At 33.3% G+C, this 18822-nt stretch overlaps 7 protein-coding genes across 7 annotated transcripts; 3 read left to right on the forward strand and 4 right to left on the reverse strand.

The window, feature by feature from the left end:
* Positions 1 to 1994: 1994 nt before the first annotated feature.
* Positions 1995 to 2634, reverse strand: LOC148201855 (auxin-induced protein 15A-like). Its single transcript, XM_088109911.1, has one exon. It carries the CDS (start codon positions 2430 to 2432, stop codon positions 2154 to 2156), a length of 279 nt encoding a protein of 92 aa, XP_087966037.1. The 5' UTR covers positions 2433 to 2634; the 3' UTR covers positions 1995 to 2153.
* A 509-nt stretch (positions 2635 to 3143) lies between these two features.
* Positions 3144 to 3632, forward strand: LOC148201856 (auxin-induced protein 15A-like). Its single transcript, XM_088109013.1, has one exon. It carries the CDS (start codon positions 3217 to 3219, stop codon positions 3496 to 3498), a length of 282 nt encoding a protein of 93 aa, XP_087965139.1. The 5' UTR covers positions 3144 to 3216; the 3' UTR covers positions 3499 to 3632.
* Positions 3633 to 4698: 1066 nt separating this feature from the next.
* On the reverse strand, positions 4699 to 5526 carry LOC148201857 (auxin-induced protein X10A-like). Its single transcript, XM_088109017.1, has one exon. It carries the CDS (start codon positions 5127 to 5129, stop codon positions 4851 to 4853), a length of 279 nt encoding a protein of 92 aa, XP_087965143.1. The 5' UTR covers positions 5130 to 5526; the 3' UTR covers positions 4699 to 4850.
* Positions 5527 to 7331: 1805 nt separating this feature from the next.
* Positions 7332 to 7945, reverse strand: LOC148201858 (auxin-induced protein X10A-like). The gene has a single exon (XM_088109014.1). The coding sequence runs from the start codon at positions 7853 to 7855 to the stop codon at positions 7577 to 7579; it is 279 nt and encodes a 92-aa protein (XP_087965140.1). The 5' UTR covers positions 7856 to 7945; the 3' UTR covers positions 7332 to 7576.
* Positions 7946 to 12008: 4063 nt separating this feature from the next.
* On the reverse strand, positions 12009 to 12511 carry LOC148201859 (auxin-induced protein 6B-like). Its single transcript, XM_088109015.1, has one exon. It carries the CDS (start codon positions 12423 to 12425, stop codon positions 12147 to 12149), a length of 279 nt encoding a protein of 92 aa, XP_087965141.1. The 5' UTR covers positions 12426 to 12511; the 3' UTR covers positions 12009 to 12146.
* Positions 12512 to 13136: 625 nt separating this feature from the next.
* On the forward strand, positions 13137 to 13539 carry LOC148201860 (auxin-induced protein 15A-like). The gene has a single exon (XM_088109016.1). It carries the CDS (start codon positions 13213 to 13215, stop codon positions 13489 to 13491), a length of 279 nt encoding a protein of 92 aa, XP_087965142.1. The 5' UTR covers positions 13137 to 13212; the 3' UTR covers positions 13492 to 13539.
* A 1052-nt stretch (positions 13540 to 14591) lies between these two features.
* Positions 14592 to 15069, forward strand: LOC148201861 (auxin-induced protein 6B-like). The gene has a single exon (XM_088109558.1). The coding sequence runs from the start codon at positions 14661 to 14663 to the stop codon at positions 14934 to 14936; it is 276 nt and encodes a 91-aa protein (XP_087965684.1). The 5' UTR covers positions 14592 to 14660; the 3' UTR covers positions 14937 to 15069.
* Positions 15070 to 18822: the final 3753 nt, after the last annotated feature.

An 18822-nucleotide genomic window follows, 5' to 3' on the forward strand; every position in this document is an offset into this window, starting at 1 on the left:
TTGACCCGGCTCACACGGGTTGAACCCGTGGTGGGTCGGGTTGGCTCACCAATCCACCTATTTTTTTTAATTAAATTAAATTAATTAAATTAATTATTCAAATCCTATTTTTGTTGTTGTTGTCTTTCCAAAAGTTCCCCTCCGCAAATAAAACTCTAAGATTATAGATTGGATAATATTATAGATAGGGATAAAGAAGAAGATGTCTGTGGATTTATCCATTCAGGACTCCAATTTAATAGATGGATAATATTATAGATTGGATAATTTAGGAATATATCATTTGTTTATCTTGTTTTTAGACCTATCTACAAGCATGACAATTTTATCTTGTGCTATATATTTTTGTTAACGTCTATATGTAGTTTCTTGTATGTCTCACTAAATTAAATTGGCATAATTTTAAGCTTGATAGCTTAGAATATATATAACAATATATTCTTTTGTTTCATTTTCTTTTATATCAATTGATTCAATTATTACTGTTTCAATTTGATCGATCAAAGTAACATGTTATAAGAATCTGAGAACAAGAAGTTGAAAAAAAAGTTAATTAAGTGAGCCAATGAATCAATCTGTTTAACCCACCAACCTGTGGTGGGTCGGGTTGGGTTCGAATTTTTTTGGCTCACTAATAAATGAGCCGGGTTAGGTTGACTCACTAAGTGGTCAATCCGTGGTGGGTCAGGCCGGGTTACTTGTTTTGACAGCTCTATTTAAAATATAATTTATTTTTTGTTCAAGAAGGAAATTGATAAAAATTGGCCGAGTTAACGAAACAATAAACATGGGAAGGCAGACATATAAGGTCAAAATTTCTTTATTTTGTGGAAAAAATATAGAAATTTTTGTTGAAGAGTATAATGACTGATTTAAATATAGTTTCCAATTGAATATCAATCTATGATTAGAGCCCTTTTAAAAATCACAGAAAATGTATTTCAATCGAATTTATGTTTTATTCTAGCCCTAAAACCAACTAATGTGCTGAATTGCCTATGTGAAGATAGTGTTGTTACTAAACCAAGTGAGATGAAGATTTGTTTATCATAATGGGATCGCCTCCATATGGTGCTGCTGCTACATATGAAAACAAATTGAGTATCTAAGTGTTTCCGTTTATCGATAGCTATGTTCTGATCTTCCTGCAATTAAAATGTAAACAGTATTAGAAGGATGAGCTAATATTTGTTTGGGACAATTTTAAAAGAATATAAGTTCTATACACACATTCGGATCATACACGAGATTTCGCTCATGTCAACTGCTGAAACAGTTAAAATGAGTTTCATATGAAGGATTATTGTTGCCATTAATTTCAATGGACAACATCCATAGCTAAAAAAATTTTCATATTCATTTGACGTATGGTTTGTTTATCTATATAAATATTGTTGTATGAAGATCACATAATCTATATTTGGTAAGAAAAAGAGATCTCCTATTCTGGTTGTTTGATCTTGCAGTGTATGTTGGGGAGAAAAAGAAGCTATTTTTAATCCCCTTATCGTACTTGAACCAACCAATATTCCAAGACTTATTGAGTCAAGCCGAAAAAGAGTTTGGATATCATCATCCCATGGGTGACCTAAAAATTCCTTGCAGTGATGATGTCTTCAAACATATAACTCACTGCTTGAATGAACAATGAATTTCTCACTTTAGGAAACCGACATAAATTAGTAGACATTTTTGTACAATGCGCTTCTTCTCTATCATATAAAAATTATTATGAAAATTTGAGCAATGATGATTCCAGTTGCTAACTTTTTTGTTTATCATTACAATATTCACTTCTTTCTGCCATTAGAATGGTAGACAACACTAGAAGGTTGTATGTTCCAACAAAAAGACTTGATTATTCTCACAAATTCCTCAACCTAACAAACCCAGATCTGCACAATCAAGGCAGGGCAGAGCAGAGAAATGTATGAGGGATGATTTTTTAACTATTTCTTATTCAGTAATTATGTAGTTCAGATTCATAGCAAATGTGAGAAAAAACGTCGTGGAGACAACTTATCATTCAAATCAAATTTCTGTTACAAAGTCAGATATCAAATATGGGGAGGGAATATACCAAGGTAAGAAACTATGATACAAAAATGTGTCAAGTATATCTCTACATCTAAGTAAGTTCCATCTTCGTGCAGTTAACAGCTATTTAAGCGAGAAGTGATATCTAAGAACAAATGTTCTCCACAAGGAATTGTGAGACCACCCAATGGATGGTCATACCCAAATTCTTCCTCTGCTTGACTCAACAAATCTTGAAATGAAGGTTGGTTCAAGAATGATACAGGAATCATGAACCGCTTCATTTTCTCTCCAACATAGACTACAAGGTAGCCCTTTGGCACGTCCATAGCTTTTGAAGATGCTTTGATTGTATTAAGGGATGCCTTTTTCATACCAGGTAAACGAAAACCCATGGTTTATATATTGAAACTTGGGAAGAGAAAGTTGGGAATAGAGAGTTGTAGATAGGATGCTAGTTTTTGAAGTTAAAATGCCTTAGGAAGTGAATGATATTTGTTGTCCTAAATGCTTGCAACCATGAATATATATATAGAGCTAGAAAGTTTTGTAGGATATCATCTGGTACTTGAATGATTGAGGGTGGATGGCTATGAGATAAGAGTCATGGGACCGATAGGACAGAAAAAGCACATGGTGTTGCCTTGGAAGTGTTTCTTAGGGATTAATGGGAGATGTTATAGTTGACAGTACACTATCCCAAGCCAATCCACTTGAAATAGAGTAGACATATGATTTCAAATCTCATAAATATAGTGGTCTATGATATCTCATTGTCCTTTGCTTATAATTCGATCTATCCAGCTGTAATTCAACGTTAGGTAACGTGAAGAAAACATGTTCAAAGCATGTTTGACGAAACGTGGAATACCAATTAATCCATGAAAAGACTTAGGCCTTCACTTAGCCACATCTCATTGGGAACATGAGGAGGTTTAATGTTTCCTGCTGTTCAACAAGGTGGGGTTACACACCTTCACCCTACTTTATGCTTGATAGAAGTACTGCAGACAACACCACGCGATATCTCATCTCTATGCTTTCCTTCTTTTATCTTCTATATATACAATATCCTATACCTTCAAAAACAACACAAGCGTTCCGAATCCTCAAGCATCAAAATTCAGATTAATTCTCTTAAATTTGAGATTGTTCCTCTTCCTCAAACAAGCTCAAAAAATGGGTTTCCGTTTACCTGCCATCCGACGGGCATCATCATTCACAGCAAGACAAGCATCTTCAAAATCTGAAGACATACCAAAAGGCTATTTTGCCGTTTATATTGGAGAGAAACAAAATCGGTTTGTGATTCCCATCTCTTACTTGAACCAACCTTCATTCCAAGACTTACTGAGTCAAGCTGAGGAAGAGTTTGGATATGATCATCCCATGGGAGGCCTCACAATTCCATGCAGTGAAGATGTCTTCCAACATACAATTTCTTGCTTCAAGGGACAATAGATCTCATTTTAGGAGACTCACATAGATTAATTAAAGACATTTTGTACAGTAGGCATCTTCTCGAATTGTAACTATTTTTTCCAAATTTTGGGTAGATGATGACTCAAATTTTTCTATCTATTTTTCTCTTTCAATGTTTACTTATCCCAGCACTTACAATGGTATACAGCAGTAAAAAGATTCGACTATTCTCATAAATTTCACAGCATAAATAGAAAACCCAAGTGCTCGGCAATCAGGGCAAGGCAGGGAAGGGGAAGAGACATTAGTATTTTGGAAGGGGGCAAACGAGAAGAATCAATTATCTTTAGAAGGAGTTTCAGAGGTGTTTAAGTTTCTAAAAGATCTGGTGGATTTTTCCCCAACCAAGACAGTTATAATGGACTTAAAGTTAAGTTGTGTTCTTCCAATTCATTCGAATGGATAACAACCATTCTCATAGACATTTCATATATATCTATATATGATTATTCTATGAACATAATTTAATTTTTTGAAAGGATGAGATTGCTTATTTTGGTTTTTTGGATTGATAGAACAAACATTACAGAAGAAAGAAAAAAGGGAGAAATTACTTCATCCCATCCATCACCATGTGATTCCACCCCCTTAGAAATCTTCAAGGGGAAACCTCACTTTTTATTCCATTTTCTTTTCTCAATGTTACCCAATAAAAAATAGGGCAACTTCTCGTCCTTGCACCATCTTGAGATGAGAGATTACAAACTCGGGGCAATAATCCCCCATTTCAAGAGGAAGATACTTAATTTCTATCTTAATCCCTAAAAAGATGGTAGTATCTTAAAATCGGTCAAGGTTTGAAGACTATTCAATTAATTGAGAATTCGTCACTTCCATAACCAGTTGTGACTGTAAAGCCAACTACATCATGCGAAGATGGTTTTTCTGCTTGAATCACATATATGAATTGGGCCATATTATAGATTTTCAGTGACGAGGGATGGTTCACAAAAATCTTAAAGTGAGATTAAATCAAAGCAGTACAGTTTCACAAAGACTTATACTTTCAATGAGTTTTTCTCTTTATTTTCCTCTCCGCTATATTGTAGTTATTTTGTCAATGAACTTACCTAGAAAACGTAGACATAATAACTGAATTTAAATCCCATACATTAAGAATTACTTGGAGACAACTAGCAAATTTCTTATTCGACAACTCCAAATTACAGATGAAGGAAATGAGAGAAAACTCTTCATGCAGGAAATTTATTGTAACAATTGCTGTACTGTCCAAATTTATATAATAAAATTGGAGAGAGACTATTTTCAAGCTAAGAAACTATGCTACAAAACTTTTGTATATACATTTAAATCTGTTTGATCTTCACGGATTAGCACCTCATTAAGCGAGAAGTGATATCCAAGAACACATCTTCTCTGCAAGGAATTGTGAGACCACCCATTGGATGTTCATAGCCAAAATCTTCCTCAGTTTGACTCAACAAATCTTGAAACAGAGGTTGGTTCAAGAATGATACAGGAATCATAAACCGCTTCATTTGATCTCCAACATAGACTGCAAGGTAACCCTTTGGCACATTCACAGCTTTTGCAGATGCTTGGATTGCTGGAAGGGAAGCCTTTCGGATACCAGGTAAACGAAAACCCATCTTTTATATATATATTTGGGAAGAGAAAGTTGGGAATAGAGAGTTGTAGATAGGATGCTAGCTTTTGAAGTTAAAATGCCTTAGGATGTGAATGATTTTTGCTGTCTTAAATGCTCAACCATGAATATATATATAGAGATAAAAAGTTTTGCAGGATACCATCTGGTACTTGAATGATTGAGGGTGGAGGGCTATGAGATAAGAGTCATGAGAATGATAGGACAGAAAGGGCACATGGTGTTGCCTTGGAAGTGTTTCTCAAGGATTAATGGGAGATGTTATAGTTGACAGTACACTATCCCAAGCCAATCCACTTGAAATAGAGTAGACGTACGATTTCAATTCTCATGAATATAATGGTCTATGATTTCTCACTGTCCTGTGCCTTATAATTTGATCTATCCAGCTGTAGTTGAACATTAGGTAACGTGAAGAAAACATGTCCAAAGCATGTTTGACAAAACGTGGAATACCAATTAATCTATGAACATACTTAGGCCTTCACTTAGCCACGTCTCATTGGGAAAATGTGGAGGCTTAATGTTTCCTGCAGTTCAACAAGGTGGGGTTACACACCTGCACCCTACTTTATGCTTGATAGAAGTACTGCAGACAACACCACGCGATATCTCATCCCTATGCTTTCCTTCTTTTATCATCTATATATACAATATCCTATACCTTCAAAAACAACACAAGCCTTCCGAATCCTCAAGCATCAAAATTCAGATTCATTCTCTGTAAATTTGAGATAGTTCTTCTTCGTTAAACGAGCTCAAAAAATGGGTTTCCGTTTAGGGCATCATCATTCAGAGCAAGACAAGCACCTTTAAAATCTGAAGACATACCAAAGGGCTATTTTGCCGTGTATGTTGGAGAGAAACAAAATCGGTTTGTGATTCCCATCTATTACTTGAACCAACCTTCCTTCCAAGATTTACTGAGTCAAGCTGAAGAAGAGTTTGGATATGATCATCCCATGGGAGGCCTCACAATTCCATGCAATGAAGATGTCTTCCACCATACAATTTCTTGTTTCAAGGGACAATAAGTCTCACTTTAGGACACTGACAGATTATTAGAGACATTTTGTACAATAGGCATCTTCTCAAACTTGTAACTATTATTACAAAATTTAGACTGATGATGATGAATTCAAATACTAAGTTTGTGTCTATTTATCCATTTCAATTTTTTCTTTTCCCAACAATTAGAATGGTATACAGCATCAACAAGACTGGATTATTTTTATAAATTTCACAGCATGAAAAACCAAGAACGAAGACAAGGAAGGGAGGGGCAGAGATATTAGTATTCTGTTAGGCCGAGGAGAAGCACCAATTTCTATAGAACGGGTTGAAAGGTTTTTAAGTATTTATAAACAATTAAAATTAATGGTGTCAATCATTCACGACATTTTGCACCTGCCCAGGCAGTTGAGATAGACTTAAAATAAAGTTTAGTTGTTCCTATTTAATTCGATGGGTTGATGTAAGGTTTCATTTATTGATTGCAAGCATAATTTTCCATTTTATAAGAGGATGAGATTTCAGTTATTTGAATTGTTAAATAAACATTACAGAAGAAAGAAAACAGGGAGAAATTACTGCATCACTTCCATCACCGTTTGATTCCACCCCCTAAAATCCTTAGGGGGGATAAACCTCACTTTTTATTCCGTTTTCATTTCTCAATTATACCCAACAAAAAAGCAGGGCAATTGCTTTTCCTTGCAGCATCTTGAGATGCCAAGTTTTGAACTTGTATGTCTGCTTAATTTCAATTTTCATCAAAAAAGATAAGGTAACCATTAACTACCACAGCCAGTTGTGCCGTAAAGCCAATTAACATAATCATGGCAAGAATGTGTTGCTGCTTGACTCACATAAATGAAAAATTGTTAATCATAAAGAATTGGATCCTCCCTCATTCGTGGTTCACAGAGACTTGTATTGATGGACCTGATATCGTGTCAGACCATATTTCAGATTTTCAGTTTTCAGGGATGGTTCCCAAAAATCATGTAGCACGATTAAGTCAAAGAAGTACAAGTTGACATAGTTGTTATTTCGATTACTTGTTCTCTTTGTTTCTTTATTGCATCCGTCATTTTTGTTTTAAACTTATCTTCTTTTCCTTTCTCTTATAATGTAGTTTTTTTTTGTTATTGAACTTATAAAATGTAGAGATGATAGCTGAATGTAAATTTGATACATTAAGAATTAATTGGTTAGCGACAACTAGCTAGTTTCTTATTCAACAACTACTAGGTAGATCAGAATGACAGATGAAGAATATGTGAGAAAACTCTTCATGTACGAAATTTCTCATAAAGCTTTTATACTGTCCCAACAATAGATAACAAAAACGGACAGAATTTTTCAAGGTAACAAAATATGCTACAAAAAATTGTGTCTATACATTTTGATCAGTCTCGTCTTCATGGATTAGCACCTCATCAAGCGAGAAGTGATATCCAAGAACTCATGCTCTCCGCAAGGAATTGTGAGACCACCCATTGGGTGATCATACCCAAATTCTTCTACTGCTTGACTCAACAAGTCTTGAAATGATGGTTGGTTCAAGAATGACACAGGGATTACAAAACGCTTCATTTTCTCTCCAACATAGACTGCAAGGTGACCCTTTGCCACCTCCATACCTTTTGAAGATGCTTCGTTTGTAGCAAATGATGCCTTTCTCATACCTGGTAAGCGGAATCCCATTCTTGTATGTGATGAGACTCGGGACAATAGTGTTACCAAAAAAAGACTATGTAAGATCCAAGCTTTTGAGCTGCTTTGGGAAGTGAATGATATTTGTTGTGCTTAATGCTTGCAAACTTGAATATATATAGAGATGAAGAATTCTTTGAAATTGTTGTCTGCATAAATAATTGAGGGGGAAAGCTAAGAGATATGAATCATGGGACCAACAATTAGACAGGGGCATATGGTGTTGCTTTGTAGGACTTTATCAAGGATGAATGTAACATGTCATAGTGTATAGTACGGGTCCCACCTTCTCAAGAATCCACTTCAAATAAAACTGACGTTTGAACTAAACCTCTAAAATATAATGGTCTAATATCTCCTCCTATCCGTAGCCTTATAATTCAATAGTCAGAAACTACTTCCCATCTATAATGTACTTCAATATTTGGCTGCATTATCAATCTGGAGAAAACATGTCCCAAGCATGTTTACACCATTATGAAATACCAATTAATGTATGAATAAACGTTTAATATCACTTAGGGACGTCTAGGTTGTTTCATAAGGTGGTGGTGGGCTTATACATGTCTACACAACTTTATCCTTGATGGAGGCATTGAAGACAGAACCACATGATATCTCATGTGTATACCCTCCATCTTTTAACAGTCTTTTCCTTCTAATTCAGTTAGTAGGAAGTCTTTAAAACTATATATACACTATCTTTTTTGCACTCCCAAGCATCAATATTTTGGTCCATTCTTTCTAAATCTCGGAAGTGCCGAAGGGATATCTTGCAGTGTATGTTGGAGAGAAACAGAAGCGGTTTGTGATTCCAATATCATATTTGAACCAACCTTCCTTCCAAGATTTATTGAGTCAAGAGTAGGAAGAGTTTTGGATATGATCAAGAAGAATATAGAAAATCTTCAGATAGAAGTATTAAATTGTAATACAAATTCTAGAATATTCTAAAAGATTCTATTATAGAAAGAAAATAAAAATCAAGAACATTTTACATAAGTAAAAATCTAAGGCATTCCACATAAGTTGTAGTTATTATATTCTAGAAAAATATATTAGTCTGTAAATAGTCATGTACTCTAGCATTTGATATAAGACAACATCTAAAACAACACACATAACTACAAAATATATTACTTCCAACTACTACTTCCACATCCTACTATCTCCACAATTTTCTTTATCCTATCAACTTTCCTTTCACAACTTCAAAATACCAATGGAGACAATAAATATATTGGAAGAGAGATTTTGTACAATAGGCGGTATAAGGAAGTCTCTTTAATTATAAAAATAAAGTTTTTGATCGGGATATGAATCAAACGGAGGATCCCTTAACTTTGAAGGGGTCCTTGAAACGAATCACACTTTTACCACTAAGTTATACCCGCTACAATATCAATTTTGTATCTTTTGTTGAACAAAGCAATCAGACAAAATAAAGAAATAGGAGCATAATATTCTAATAAGTCGAGTATTGACATGTTTCATTAGAGAATCTTTTAATGAAATTTGAAAAAGAGAATAATTTTCATTTTTTGATTTTGCTTAAAGTTACCGAAAATAGAGAAGGAGTTAGAAAAGAGAACATTTTTTTATTATCTTATTTTAGTTTATCTAACAAGAATCTATTTGTATCTCTTATTTTTTTAAATTACAAATATATTTTTTTTCGAATCAAATGAAGAATTTTTTATAAAATATTCATGGGAGTAAAAGAAAAAGAGCCCGACTAGGTACTGGCCGGGCTCATTGGCTGTAGAAAAATAAAAAAAGAAAACTAAAATAGATATATAATAATAAAAAAAAGCAAGTCTCTTTTTTTTTTGAAGCTCCCTTTTTTTTCTTCTTGTTTATGTGATATAACATAAACAAAGTAATTCTTTTTTTTTTCAATTGGGGAGAGATGGCTGAGTGGACTATAGCGTCGGATTGCTAATCCGTTGTACAAATTCTTGTACCGAGGGTTCAAATCCCTCTCTTTCCGTTGATAATTTTTTTTTTTTTTTACTTTCTTTTACTAGTGAAAGAGGTTAAAATAGAGAAAATTCTAAAAATATTTCAAAATTTCACACAAACAAGAAAACATAGAATCCACTTTTTTTTTCTTATTGTATTCTTCAAAATAAATTTATGGCCTAAGCATACATTTTAAATACTAATGAGATCTTAATCCAATCACATAAATGATTGACACAATTCACTACCCAAAACCTTAAGAGAATGGATTAATGGGTCTTTCATTTTTATATAGTGTTCTACTTTCTTATTTCTATCCAATGTGAGACTTGAATTCACACTTTGATTTCCAACAACAACAAGAATTACACTTTCTATATTCTTCACAACTCACAAGGGCAAGTAGTTTAAGGTGTTATGACAAAGAATTGCATTAGTTTTAACTTGAGATTTTAATATTTTGGAATGATTTGATATATAAATTTTAAAAAAATATTTTAATATATATATATAAATTGTAACTAAAATTAATTACTAATTCAGACTCATTTCACATAAAGACAATATTATTCTATTTAAAAAATATATAAACATCAATATTTTAAATATAAAACCTAAATTAAATACAAGACATTGTCACTGCATGGACATTGGGCATTACCACCACTATGACACATGATCTCGTGACATTTTTTTAAATAAAAAAAATTGAAAATACTACATACTAACACTTGACACGGACAAGAAATTAATAAAAATATAACGAAAATGATTTAATTATAAGATTAAAAAACTGAATTGCACCAAATAAGAACTAAAGTTCGTTTTGATTTTTCTAAACAAATTATAAGACCAAAAGGGTAATTAAGTCAAACTCTTACGGAAAGCTAATGAGCATATATAAGAGTCAATGGCTGTAGTCGTTTCTTTACCATATAGCTAAAGTTCAACGTACTTTATTTGGATTAATCCACAATATCTTACTTATGGAGATGAAAATAAATTCCAATATAAATTTAAAAAAGGCATGTTCCTTGGGTAACATGTAACTATTTTTATCAATATTTTAGTAATGGCAATAAATTCAATTACTAAGTATTCTTTTTAATCATTCACAGTTCATTTTGTCTTAGACAGTACAACATTAGAAGGTTGCTAACAGGAAAAAAAACACTTCATTGTTCTCGTGAATTACAGAACATAAGCAAAACAATATGTGAGCTGTTTTAGTGTGCCGAAGAATATAGACAATCATTCACAACAACTTTAATTTCCTGGGCATTATACAGAGAAAATTGCAATAAACACTATTACTAAATTTCACAGTTAATAAATCAAAAACCACTCTTTTGGTTTTGTCCAATATAAACTCTAATGTTCTGAATATTAGTTCACCTTTGAAGACCAGGAAAATGGAAACCCATTGCATATCCAAAGAAGTAACAGACTAAAGTCTGAAGGATTTTGATTGAAACCTTATAGAAGTGTATATATTTGTATTGTATTATTTTAAAATATCTCATAAGCTCCTAAACCCTAAACTTCTAGTAATACTGAAAAAGATAGAGGCCCGTCAAGCTAATTAGATGTCACAGTAACAAGGGAAATTACATGAATATCTGAGGTCAAAATTGCAGTGTCTTGTTAAGAAAAAAATGAGGAAATTACACTTAAATGAATGGATTTTAATACCGTTTCAATTATGTGTCCATCTATCACTCTGATAATCCTCAAAAATTACACTATCAATGTATTTCAATCAAATTTCTGCTATTCTGGTCCTAGAGGCAACTACAATATGCTGAATCGCCCATGTGAAGATGGGGCTGCTGCTTGACGCAGAGGTGATCAAAATTCGTTTATCATAACTAAGTGGGGCATCATCATAAGAGTGAATATTTCTCATGTACGGCGCTGCTACACGATGATAAGTGCAACTGGCTGTAGCAAAATAGGAAGATATAAAAATTGCTGTCCCATTCTCAGACTCGTGTTTTTGTTTGATCAGGCCATCCTAAATCATTTTTCTTGTTCAACTATATTGATGAAATCTTGCTCAGGTCGTTCGATTTAAATAAACATATGCTTAGCCCATTTCCTATTCAATAAAGTTCTTTTCTTTAAGATATATACATATATACTATGAGAGAATAAAACGTGAAAAAGGTTAGTGTTCAAAAACTTTCTTATTCAGATTAAATTTCATTTTACAAATTCAGTCATCAAACATGGAGAGGGAAATATTCTCAAGGTAAGAAACTATGATACAAAAGTTTGTCAAGTATATGTCTACTTCTAAGTCAGTTCCATCTTCAAGCAGTTAGCAGCTATCGAAGCGAGAAGTGATATCTGAGAACACATCTTCTCCACAAGGAATTGTGAGACCACCAGTTGGATGGTCATAGCCAAATTCTTCCTCAGCTTGACTCAACAGATCTTGAAATGAAGGTTGGTTCAAGTATGACACAGGGATCATAAACCGCTTCCTTTGATCTCCAACATAGACTGCAATGTAACCCTTTGGCACATCCACAACTTTTGAAGATGCTTGGATTGCTCGAAGAGATGCCTTTCTGATACCAGGTAAACGAAAACCCATGTTTTATATGATGATACTTGGGAAGAGAAAGTTGAGAAAATATTGTAAATAAGATGCTAGCTTTTGGAGCTAAAATGCTTAAAGATGTGAACGATTTTGGATGTGCTAATTGCTTGCAGCCATGAATATATATATAGATGAAAATTTTTAAAGGATATCATCGGTTACATGAATGATTGAGGGTGGAGGCTTTGAGTTAAGAGTTATGGGACCGACAGGATGGAAAGGGCATATGGTGTTGCCTTAGAAGTGTTTCTTAGGGATTAATGAGAGATGTTATAGCTGACAGTACACTATCTCAAGCCAATCCACTTGAAATAGAGTAGACGTATGATTTCAAATCTCATGAATATAATGGTCTATCATATCTCACTGTCCTTTGGCTCATAATTTGATCTACCCAGCTGTAGATCAACATTAGGTATCGTGAAGAAAACATGTTCACAGCATGTTTGAGAAAACGTGGAATAACAATTAATCCATGAAAAGAATTAGGCCTTCACATAGCCACGTCTCATTGGGAACATGTGAAGGCTTAATGTTGCTCGTGGCTGAACAAGGTGGGGTTACATACTGCACCCTACGTTATGCTTGATAGAAGAATTAATGCAGACAATACCACGCAATATCTCATCTTTGCGCTCTCCTTCTTTTAAAATCTATATATACACTATCCTATACATTCAAAAAACAACACAAGGTTTTGGAATCCTCTTCAGCATTAAAATTTGGGTTCATTCTGTGTAAATTTGAGATTGATATCTTCTTCCTTCAGTCAAGCTCAAAAATGGGTTTCCGTTTACCTACCATCCGAAGGGCATCATTCACAACAAGACAAACAACTTCAAAATCTGAAGACATACCGAAGGGCTATTTTGCAGTTTATGTTGGAGAGAAACAAAATCGGTTTGTGATTCCCATCTCTTACTTGAACCAACCTTCATTCCAAGACTTACTGAGTCATGCAGAGGAAGAGTTTGGATATGATCATCCCATGGGAGGCCTCACAATTCCATGCAGTGAAGATGTCTTCCAACATACAATTTCTTGCTTCAAGGGACAATAGATCTCACTTTAGGAGACTCACATATATTAATTAGAGACATTTTGTACAGTAGGCATCTTCTCGAATTCTAACTATTTTTACCAAATTTTGGGTAATGATGATGAATTCAAATTTTTCTATCTACTTTTCCCTTTCAATGTTTACTTCTCCCATAACTTACAATGGTATACAGCACTAAAAAGACTCGACTATTATCATAAATTTCACAGCATAATTAAGAAACCCAAGTGCTCGGCAATCAGCACAAGGCAGGGAAGGGAAAGAGATATTAGTATTTTGAAAGGGGGCAAACCAGAAGAATCGAGTTAAGTTGTGTTGTTCCAATTCATTGGAATGGATAACATCCATTGTCATAGAAATTTCATATGACAAGGGCAATAATACCCCATTCCAAGAGAAAGATACTTAATTTCTATTTTCATCCCTAAAAAGATGGTAGTATCTTAAAATCGTTCAAGGTTTGAAGACTATTCAATTAACTGAGAATTCGTCACTTCCACAACCGGTCTGTAAAACCAACTACATAATCATGCGAAGATGGTTTTGCAGGATATCATCTGGTACTTGAATGATTGAGGGTGGAGGGCTATGAGATAAGAGTCACGAGAATGATAGGACAGAAAGGGTACATGGTGTTGTCTTGGAAGTGTTTCTCAAGGATTAATGGGAGATGTTATAGTTGATAGTACACCATCCCAAGCCCATTCACTTGAAATAGAGTAGACGTACGATTTCAATTCTCAAGAATATAATGGTCTATGATATCTCACTGTCCTGTGCCTTATAATTTGATCTATCCAGCTGTGATTCAACATTAGGTAACGTGAAGAAAACATGTCCAAAGCATGTTTGACAAAACGTGGAATACCAAGTAATCCATGAACAAAGTTATGCCTTCACTTAGCCACGTCTCATTGGGAACATGTGGAGGCTTATGGTGCATTTCAACAAGGTGGGGTTACACACCTGCACCCTACTTTGTGCTTGGTAGATGTACCACGGACAACACCATGTGATATCTCATCTCTATGTTTTCCCTTCTTTTAGCATCTATATATACACTATCCTATACCTTCAAAAACAACACAAGCCTTCCGAATCCTCAAGCATCAAAATTCAGATTCATTCTCTTAAATTTGAGATTGTTCTTCCTCAAACAAGCTCAAAAAATGGGTTTCCGTTTACCAGCCATCCGACGGGCATCATCATTCACAGCAAGACAAGCATCTTCAAAATCTGAAGACATACCGAAGGGCTATTTTGCCGTTTATGTTGGAGAGAAACAAAATCGGTTTGTGATTCCCATCTCTTACTTGAACCAACCATCATTCCAAGACTTACTGAGTCAAGCTGAGGAAGAGTTTGGATACTATCATCCAATGGGAGGCCTTACAATTCCTTGCAGTGAAGATGTCTTCAAGCACACAATTTCTTGCTTCAATTAATGGACAATAGATCTCACTTTAGCAGACTGACATAACTTATTATTAGAGACATTTTGTACAATAGGCAACTTCTTGAACTTGTAACCATTATTACCAAATTTTGATTAACGATGATGAATTGAAATGCGAAGTTTCTATCTATTTATCAATTTCAATTTTTAGTTTTCCCAGCAATTGGAATGGTATACAACACCAAAAAGACTCGATTATTTACATAAATTTTACAGCATGAGAAAACCAAGAGCTGTACATAATAGGACAATTAGGGTGCAAAGATATTAGTATTTTCCTAGACCGAGGAGAAGCATCAATTTCTATTGAACGGGTTTGAAAGATTTTTAAATATTATATAATCACAAAAAATTAATGGTATCAATCATTCACGAGATTTTGCACTTGCCAAGGCAGTAATGATAGACATAAAATTAAGTTTTGTTGCTCCCATTTAATTCGATTCGATGACGTAAGGTTTCGTTTATTTATATATTGATTCCGAGAATAATTTTCCATTTTATAAGAGGATGAGTTTTTAGTTGAAGTCGTTTCTTTTAGCTGTCATACAGATATTATTGCTATCATCAGTATGCTTTATTTTGATTGATTCATATTATTTTTCTCGATTACTGATTGCTTTATCACATGTTTCTTTTTGTTGATTGACATAGCAGCTGTAAATCAGGAACTTCTCAATACTATACTGAACCTTCAGAAATACTTTCGACAAGGATGCTAATCTGGCTCATGCAATAGTTAAAATATATATTAGACGGTTAACAGTGGAGAAGATTATCAGAGTAATGCGAAATAAGTTTTGATTGAGTACTTGTGAGACAAAAGTTGGAAAAGAGAAGGTATTGTATATTATCAAAGGTGAATGTTTCACAATCACAACAAATTCACTCCGTACAAAATGAACCTTAAGAGTTTCTTTTATAGACCTACAGAAAGTGCCCACATTTACTCAACAAGTATTAAAATATTCATTAAAGAGACTTATATGTAAAGTTTTTGATTGAGATTTAAGACATGTTTATAGTACGCCATATTTAAAATTAGAATCGTCAAAATGAGTTGAAATCCGTGAGCCAACTCGACTCACCACGGGTTTGAGCCGGGTTGGGTTGGAAAAAGTTACAAAAATTTTGATGAGAGCCAATTTTTGACCCGGCTCACACGGGTTGAACCCGTGGTGGGTCGGGTTGGCTCACCAATCCACCTATTTTTTTTAATTAAATTAAATTAATTAAATTAATTATTCAATTCCTATTTTTGTTGTTGTTATCTTTCCAAAAGTTCCCCTCCGCAAATAAAACTCTAAGATTATAGATTGGATAATATTATAGATAGGGATAAAGAAGAAGATGCCTGTGAATTTATCCATTCAGGACTCCAATTTAATAGATGGATAATATTATAGATTGGATAATTTAGGAATATATCATTTGTTTATCTTGTTTTTAGACCTATCTACAAGCATGACAATTTTATCTTGTGCTATATATTTTTGTTAACGTCTATATGTAGTTTCTTGTATGTCTCACTAAATTAAATTGGCATAATTTTAAGCTTGATAGCTTAGAATATATATAACAATATATTCTTTTGTTTCATTTTCTTTTATATCAATTGATTCAATTATTACTGTTTCAATTTGATCGATCAAAGTAACATGTTATAAGAATCTGAGAACAAGAAGTTGAAAAAAAAGTTAATTAAGTGAGCCAATGAATCAATCTGTTTAACCCACCAACCTGTGGTGGGTCGGATTGGGTTCGAATTGTAACATCCCAAATTCTCACATTGGATAATTCATAATTTATATATTGTAACATTACATTTACGGTAACATCCCGTAATCTCACCCTTTAAAATTTCCTAGTTGATATAAGTCTATACATGTAAAAATGTTCTAATTATAGTTCTTCTACTTCTCCCTTCCTTGGCACTGAGTGAGGCAACATTCCTTCATCTGCTCCCGTATAACGAATTATACGATCATCGCACATACCCAAACACAAACAAGTAGGGTGAGCTAACATGCAACCAATCATTTATGAAACATGCATGCAAACCTCATATAATAATTATGTCATACATACTCATACCATCATACAACAATCACATCATACAAACACAAACAAGTAGGGTGAGCTAACATGCAACAAATCATTTATAAAACATATATAATTACCTTGATATAAACATCATATAATAATTATGTTCGACACTCTCATACCACAATTCCTATTAGACACTCGTCTCACAATACCCAATAGACACCACAATATCCAATAGACACTCATCCGGATGATACGTTGATGAGCGGTCACGGGAGGTTATGCACTTGTAATGACTTCTACTTCTTTTTTTTAATATACTTTCAAAATACTTCATACCATTTACAAGGTTAATCCCCTCACTATGTCCAAAACCGGCACATAGACCAGGACCTCCTGCTCCTCTCACCACATAATTCATCCCTCTCTACTTGAGACTAGATGATTATTAGAGTATCAGGATAACCTCCAACTACGGGACCCTCAACATCAACATATACACAAATACCATAACATTTATTTAATCTCTCCACAAGACTCATACCATACTAATATTCCTCAACTCACATTATACCCTTACAAAATCTCCCCATACTACCCATAACATGTTCAGATGCATAAATTCAAATGCAGTATAATAAAATGCAATTATCACAATTATAATTCATAATTCCATATCTACCACAAAAATGAATTCATCAGACATTTCCATTCCAACAAGATATATTGCACAATATTTTAATAGTACAAAATCTGTTCAATAAGATTTAAGTTAAAAACTTGTCGAGTAGACTTCCAGGAAAGAGAGGTGCGTCACAATGGACAACTTAAGTACCAAATCTTTCCTTAGCCAAAGTGTTCCTCAACTAGTTTTTAACAAATTTCTTATTTACAGATTCAAAACAACAGCATATAATATTAACACCGAATTTCAATATAGATAAACATACAGTAAGCATTAACAGTATTCATACATAATTTCAAGATATGAATAGTAATAAAACAATACTAAGTCATAATATAAAAGCATAGAAATACTAAATCATAATATAAAAGCATAGAAAAGTTAGCTCCCCTACCTCTATTCCAGACTTCTCTCGCTCTGAATTTATTTCTCCGAAACCCTTCAGAACTTCTACTCAAAATTTCTCCCTAACTCTTTTTTTTTTTTTCTATTTCTCAAGCTCTCACTTGATTTCTCTTCTCTTGGTGCAGAATAACCTTCCCTCCCATGGCTATTTATAGTAAAAAAAAATTTACTATTCATTAATATTTTAATATTATTTATTATTTTAATATTATTTAAAAATAATATTTCAATCATTTTCTCACCAAATCTGATCCTAATTTCTACCTACTACTTTCTTCCATGCTAAGGAATCCAAATGCTGAAAATTTATTTTTACTATTCACTTTTTACTATTTACTATTTACTTTTTACTATTTACTATTTACTTTTTACTATTCAATTTAAAAAATTTACTAAATAAGTTACCAAAAATTTGAACCTCTCCTTCTAAAATTACTATAATTTTATATCCAAAATTTACATTTTTCTATCCACTAAAATTATTATTACTAATAAAATACTAAAATTTACTACTATAAATATATATATATATATATATATATATATATATTTTTTTTTTTATGGGTCTTACATTCTCCCCAACACAAAAAATTTTCGTCCTCGAAAATTCAAAAATTGGACATAAAGTTATGATTATTCCACCTTATCTCCTAGTTTCCTTGTAAATTCATTTACTCTACTATTTTGTGCATCAAATTTCTAGCATGTCAAATTTGAAATATATTCATGAAAAATTAAA

The sequence above is a fragment of the Vigna umbellata genome, chromosome 3 (genome assembly GCF_029865625.1).
Source record: "Vigna umbellata cultivar VRB3 chromosome 3, Vumbellata_1.0, whole genome shotgun sequence".
NCBI lineage: Eukaryota > Viridiplantae > Streptophyta > Magnoliopsida > Fabales > Fabaceae > Vigna > Vigna umbellata.